This window comes from Quercus suber, unplaced genomic scaffold (assembly GCF_002906115.3).
Source record: "Quercus suber isolate HL8 unplaced genomic scaffold, Cork oak 2.0 scaffold_431, whole genome shotgun sequence".
Taxonomy (NCBI): Eukaryota; Viridiplantae; Streptophyta; class Magnoliopsida; order Fagales; family Fagaceae; genus Quercus; species Quercus suber.
In genome coordinates, this window is record NW_027069882.1 from 610,535 (window position 1) to 617,905 (window position 7,371).

At 34.3% G+C, this 7,371-nt stretch overlaps 1 protein-coding gene and 1 non-coding gene across 2 annotated transcripts; both read right to left on the bottom strand.

Annotated features, from left to right (window-relative positions):
- Positions 1–211: 211 nt before the first annotated feature.
- On the bottom strand, positions 212–295 carry TRNAL-CAA (transfer RNA leucine (anticodon CAA)). Its single transcript has one exon. It is a non-coding gene; the product is annotated as a tRNA-Leu (tRNA).
- Positions 296–1,699: 1,404 nt separating this feature from the next.
- Positions 1,700–7,059, bottom strand: LOC111990236 (protein DETOXIFICATION 35). The gene is made up of 7 exons (XM_024022026.2): positions 6,567–7,059; positions 3,999–4,624; positions 3,783–3,839; positions 3,037–3,275; positions 2,827–2,945; positions 2,434–2,520; positions 1,700–2,111 (listed from the first exon to the last, which is right to left on the bottom strand). Exons 1-7 carry the CDS (start codon positions 6,813–6,815, stop codon positions 2,034–2,036), a joined length of 1,455 nt encoding a protein of 484 aa, XP_023877794.1. The 5' UTR covers positions 6,816–7,059; the 3' UTR covers positions 1,700–2,033.
- Between the last annotated feature and the right edge of the window lie 312 nt (positions 7,060–7,371).

Consider the following 7,371-nt stretch of genomic DNA (forward strand, 5'->3'; position numbering starts at 1 on the left):
AAAAAAAAAAAAAAAAAAAATCTTCTATAGGATTGAGCTTTGATTTACCAAGATAATTTAATCAAAGAAAAGACCTTCATTATACTTGAATCCAATTTCCATCCAATGGCAATTTTCCCAGAATTAGTGGCATGTTCTTTGCCACAGGATTAGTAAAGGGTAGAAAAAGAAGGGCTGGGGAAAAAATAAAATAAAAATAAGAAGAAAAAATTGTCAGAAGTGGGATTTGAACCCACGCCCTCGTTAGAGGACCAGAACTTGAGTCTGGCGCCTTAGACCACTCGGCCATCCTGACCCAGGTGTTGATTGTGTGAAGCTTTTCTATCTTAGTATTTATTTGACTTTTTATAAAATATCCACCTTCAATATGTAGTTCCTTCATTTTCCTCAAATGTTGGACAGGAATGGAAAAACCAAAACACATGCCTTCTCAGTCCTCATTCTAAGATCTTACATCACAACTTTTCTCCCTCCATTCAAACATAATGTCTATAATTGATTAAATATCTCATTAATTTTTAAATTGCTTCACTTAAAAATGGCTAGTAGAAATTAATTCCTTTTAAAATAAATCCCTTTGATAAAATTTTTAAATTTGTGAATATTCATGTTCATTAATTAATTGGTGTGCATTTTACATGTATCATCACAGTTATCAATTCACAACACATCTTTCCATAACTAGAAAATCACACCATGTTTAATGGAGCATAAGTTAATATAGGCAATTTGACTTTTAACCACACCGTAAATGAATGAGAGAGGGGGGAGGGTTGTCCTTTGCATATATATTTTATAAAATTACAATACTTATATCCAAGAAATGAAATTAATTTAGGGGTGTACATTAAACATAATGATTTGCCGGACACAACCTAATCCAACCCAACATTTTGGATTGGTTTTTCAAGGGTTGATAAGTTGAATTGAGTTCTAAGTTAATTTGAAATTTGGGTAATTGGATTAGGTTAGGGTTGTCAAAATTTTTAATCCAAGTAACCCTATCCAAAGCACAATATTAATAGATTAATATAGATATGTGTGTGTAATTTAAGTTTCTTAGTTCGATTTATTTTAGATCATGGGTTTATTTTAAATGTGTTAGTTTAATTTATTTTGATTATTGAGACTTAATTTTACTGGAATTGGAGAATTAGGCTTTATGTAAATTGTAATAATTTGATTGCAAGATGGTCTCAAATGGGTTTAAGAAAATAGCCCGATGATCCAACCTACCAATTGGGTTGGCTTGGTTTTTGCTTTTTAGTGCTAATATCAGGTTGAATTGAAGATTTCTCAATTGGATGAAGTCAAATTGGGTTGGAAAATACCCTAAACTCAACCCAATATAACACGATCCATACACAAACTCATGCAGAGTTTTCATATATCCACTAAGAAAATATTTCTCAAGATCCGGAAGTCATAGAATTAAAATGTCAAACTACTCGCTGGAATATGCATTTGTATCATATAGAATGTGCAAAGCAGACGAGACATTGAACTTTTGAACAAACTGGCTGATGACATTAAGTCCCTAAAACAGAAAGAAAATTCGCAACTATTCAAATGAAATCTACCTTACAATCACAACATTGCATACAGAAAAAGGAACCTCTAAAACTAGAAGTAAAAAAATTTACTTATTAAGTTATAGCCTTTTTTGTTAAAAAAGGAAAATGTAAACATTGAGACAGAATGGGAAATAAATAATCTTAACCATCTTCAATAATGTCAGCTAAGCTTACAATGCATACATTCAAACTGGATCTAGCTAGTTTCAGAGATAGCAGGACTCTTTAAATCAAAGATCTGCAACATGCATCTCCAATTATGCAGATGCTGCTAACTCCAGCCTCAAAATTGTGGCCAATATGAAAACTGGAGTACTACAATGCAAAAACTAAATGTAACACCCCGAACAACATTAACATGCAATGTCTTAGGGGGTTAGTTATTTTGGGACCATTTAAAGGACTTCAAAATTGTTGGAACTTGGAAGTAATAATAATCCAGCTTGTTAATAAGCAAGTTCACACATTATCGGTTATCTTCTCGATGTTGATGTCTTGGCCACCCCACTTCCGCATGCGTTCAGTTGTTTGTTCCACCTGACAGTGACTTGTTGTCAATATTTGAAGGGATATGAACATACACACATACTATGAAAGAGTTTAGGAAGGATCCATATATTTATATCAGATGTAAAATCAATTATCAGGTTGTGCATTTTCTTTTTCTTTTTAAATAAAAATATTTTTAATCCATCATCAGCCAAATGTTTCCAAGGCTTAGTAAATTAAAAGCTTCAAAACATCATGCTAATATATATATATATATATTGTACAATGAAACAATCACCTACTGCTTCATGTCATAAACATAACTTTATAAAGAATCTAGTGTGTAGCTTTTAATAAAAAAATCCCTTACCTCCTTGTTCCAGTTGGTTTTATAGAGTACAATCAAGAGAAGCAAAGTTTGTAGAGCAGTTCCACTTATCATGCCCGCCCAAAGTCCCTACAATCCCGAAATAGATTAGTGAAGAAACTAGAAGGAGAGCAAAAACAGTGGAAGTAAATATGTTTTCTTTCTTCTTCCTCTTTCAGGCCTTTATTCCCTTTAATAGCCAATAAGCAAAGATAAAACCAAATTGCAACTAACAGACTACACTTTATACTTGCAGATTATTATGGAAAGTAAAAAAGATATAGTAGGCCCTATTCTGTTTCTGGAGACAATGACAAAGCTTATATTGTGGCATTTATAGGAAAGCTTTTTCAATGCAAATAACTTAAAAGTAGAAATGGAATTGAAATGTTTTACCATCACTCCTAAATTTGCTTTATAACCAAGAAGGTATCCAAATGGAAGCCCGAAAATGTAATAACAACCCAAGTTTATATAAGCCACCAATGCTTGCCACCCACCGCCAACGGCAACCCCTACAAAAATGATTCCATAGATATTAAAAGGGCTGGAATTCAGTGGTTTACTATAGAACATAGAAGTAGGAGAAGCCAAATAATATGATACCTGAAATCACAGGTTGAACACTGTTAAGAACCATGGTCACACCAAGGAGGATTGCTAATTTAGAGACAGCTACTTGTAACTCTGTACTGCTTGTAAATATGACAGCAAAATAGTCTTTAGTTATCAGGATAACAACCATGAAAAAGATCCCAATAAGGAGAGACTGAAAGACTGTCACATAAACAGAGTATTTGGCAGCTCTTGGATGCCCCAACCCGAGCTCATTGGAAACTCGGACACTGCCACCAGGAAAGAAGAAAATTAGCTATAGAGTAACAAAAAAATTTAAAAAGGGAACGACAATTACGCAATAAAATAATGTATGTAAGAATGAAAACACAACAAGGATAGACCAAACGCAAACACATACTGTAGCAAGATGCATGCAAACACACATATTCACACCAACAATTACTAAATGCAGTGAGCAACATAATTTGTCAACCTAGTGCATCAAAACAGGGCCACATTATGCCATATACAAATCCTACAAGGTGCAAAGTTTCCATAGAACCCAACACAGTATAAAGCTCTTTATGCTACAGCAATTTCCATCTCAAGCAACTCTTGTAATAAATTTGCCAAAATTCTTTAAATTTTTTAATTGAATCTTAAATTCATGGAGTGTGTTCGAACAATACTTGATACACTGTCATAGTTTAAATCATAATTACTTATTTTTAGGTCACCCGTGTCTAATTTGGTACCTTAAGTGTCAGTTGCCATAAAATGCTGTGAAAAGGTACCTTATAGCTGCATTTATTCCAATGAACAACATGGCTTCCCACCCATTGATATTCATGCTGAAAAATAAAATTTAATCAATAAGTAAAAAGCAAAGGAAAATTCGGAATATTAAACATAGAAATGAGACATAATAGTCCAGGCCAAACCAACAAAAGGAAAACAGGAATATCAAGGTGACCAGTTAGAATTATTATGCCCAAGTATATGTATCTTACCAAATAGATAGGGAACCAACAGCAACCACTGCATTATCAAGGTGACCAGTTAGAATTATTATGCTCATAAAATACCAGATCTCTAAGCAAAGCATCACTGCTGATGCAAGGGAGAGCCTAACAAAGGCCCATATCTCTTTGAATGCCAACCAGGACAACCCAGTCCACCCTTCGTTGCACCAAACTACAACATAGACAACCTGACCTATAGCAATTTCCCAACTTGTGATGTCAAATGCTATGGCTGCACCAGCTAAACCCCAATCGAATACATAAATGAAAAGCCAAAGCAGTAATACGTGTAATAGTACAGCCACAAAACCGATCCAGGCCATCACATTAACCTTGCTCTGGGCTTGAAGGAATTTCGACGTAGGGAAATTGATGGCAAGTGAGAATAACTGAGGAATAATTAATATAGTAAATCTTCCTGCAATTTCAGCTACATCATCTTCTTGCCCCAGAAGCTTTAGAACTGGGGCCGCAAAGATGTAAATTGGCAAGAGAATGATGCAGGTAACCCATAGGATAATCCAAGACCGCTGCATGTAAACGCCAAGCAAGTGAATTTGTCCAGCACCAAAAGCTTGACCACAAAGCGTCTCGAGTGCACTCCCCATACCAAGCTACAAATTTGTATGATAAATTCAGGCTCTATTTGTTCAAACAAATATGAAATATTGGTAGATGAAGATATCAACATTGACTAATAAGACATCTATACAGGGCGTGTGCTACATGTTTACCATAGAACTAATTGTATTACATGACAAACATACAATGTGCATAATCAAGCTATGCCCTGAGAGCGAACAATGTAAGCTTTGACCATTAGAAAGAAGTAACTCATGAGAGAAACAACTTTCATCCACTTTGGATGGTTATGATATGTTTTTCAGTAGAGAAATTATGAGAACAAAAAACAAAAAGTTGAGACTGACCAACTCTTCTTAGCTTAAATGATGCACAAACCATGGAAATTTCATGGTTTTCATAAGGCTTATCGATGAACAAGTAGCTTTGTAGGATTGACATTGCAAAGGTACATAAATCAAACACAAAAATTGTGATGTTTCCACCTAAATCTTTTTCTTAAAAAAAAAAAACACTATGGGACTCAAATTAAGAAAAGTATATAATACAAAATACAAAGATTTATATAATACAGTAAACCTTTGCTAGTTGCCCAAGACAAAAAAGTGGACAGAAGAATTAAAAAAGATTCACAAGAATTCAAGGCATTGAGTAGTAATACATACGTACTTACACACATTATAAAATAATAAAATTCAAGATTTTACAAGTCAAAATTAGAAATTCAAACAGTCTAAACCAAATTTTAGTTTCCTTTTCTTATTTCTAATCCCCCTTTCTTCCTTCTTTTAGAATTGGAAATCATAAGTGAGTTATGAAAAATTATTAGATACTCACAAGTCTCAACCCAAGTAGCACTTCTTAAAAACATTGTGGGTTGTGTTAAAGATGTTGCGGCCTAAGTAGCCCGTCTATAATGTATGTCCATGCTAGTATAGGTTTAGCCTAGAGTTAGCAGCTATGTATACCCTATTTAGAGCATTCACAATAAAGAATCAAAAAGATTTAATTTTTAGCAACTCAAAATGCTATTTTTTTTATTTTAACAACTCACTTTATAATACATCTTATCGCAAATAGTAAAAGTTTTATATTAACATTCAAAACATTAAAATAATATAAACAATACAATAAAAAAATATATCTAACACAATAACTAACAACCACAATCATCAATACATTAAAATACTTTTTTTTAACACTTTACATTAAATATTATTTTTTGTTTTGAGTTTTGAGCTACAGTGGGCTGCTATAGATAGTAGCCTACTGTACCTCAAAGTAAAATTTTTTAAGTTCAGCTACTTTACTGTAGCCACAATATTAATGTATGTCTATACCCTACGAAATCTAACTTTTTCAAATAACTTTTAAGTTTCAGTAATGGGCAGCTTGTTTTGGGATTTTGCTATAGATAGTAGCCTACTGTACCTCAAAGTAAAATTTTTTAAGTTTAGCTACTTTACTGTAGCCACAATATTAATGTATGTCTATACCCTACGAAATCTAACTTTTTCAAATAACTTTTAAGTTTCAGTAATGGGCAGCTTGTTTTGGGATTTAAGTTTCAATAGAGTGATGATGACATTTTTTACGGAACGACAAATCTATTGATCATTGCAATCTCCCTCCCCACAATCTATCTACCCGTCTCAAAAACCAAAAAGTCTAAATCTTATCGATAGGGCATGTGAGTACCTAAAAACACAAAAAAAAAGACAAGACACTGAAAACAAAAACGATCGAGCTTCATTGAATAACATCGACGTCGGACACACAAGCAAACATACAGTCTCTCTCTCTCTCTCTCTCTCTCTCTCACACACACACACACACACACACACACACACACACACCCTTGTATATCTTTAGTAGCAGTAGACTGGTAGTTGGTGAACCGACATAAATATAATTATTTTTTGGGACCCACAAACACAAAAAGAGAGAGAGAGAGAGAGAGAGAGAGAGAGAGACCATGAAACCGAAAGAGAAGGTTCCGATGACAGAGAGAGCGATAGCTACGCCGGAGAGCTCGACTGCACCGATGTGTCCGACGAAGATGTTGGTGATGGAATTGGTGCCGTACTGACAAATAATGTTGAACGCAATGGGTCCAGCTATCTTCCACACCTTCACTGTCTCTCTCCAAAACACCCACCTCACCTCCTTCAAGCTCCTCGCCGGCGTGTAGTCACCGCCGTCGATCAACGGCGTCGTATCCATCTCTCCGACTCTCCGGCTAGGCTCAAGAGGACACGTGTCCTCCACTCCTCACTCCTCGACTACTAGGAGCAAAGTAGTTTCTTTCGCTCCGTTGAAGACTTCCAACAATGACTACTAAGTCGTCAAGTCGTTGGTTTTGTTTTGGTTTGGTTTTGGAAACTCTATGATATCATCAGCTGTTTTTATAATGCTCATGCGTGTAACGTGTGTGAACTGTACCCATCTATTTGCCTCTAGAATTAAAAGAGTGATGTTAGGTTACTACTTACTTCTACCATTTTTTTATTTATATAGAAAAAATTGTGCGTAATATTTTTATACGTTTTCCACAATTTACTTTTCTTTTCTTTTTTTTTTTGAGCATCACAATTTACTTTTCTTATATAATAATAAAAAGAATAATAAATTAAGGAAAAATTACAACGACTTGTAAATTATACACCTTGGTCCTCGGTGGAATTTATTTTTCTTATATAATAATAAAAAGAATAATAAATTAAGGGAAAATTACAACGACTTGTAAATTATACACCTTGGTACTCAGTGGCGGCGTGAC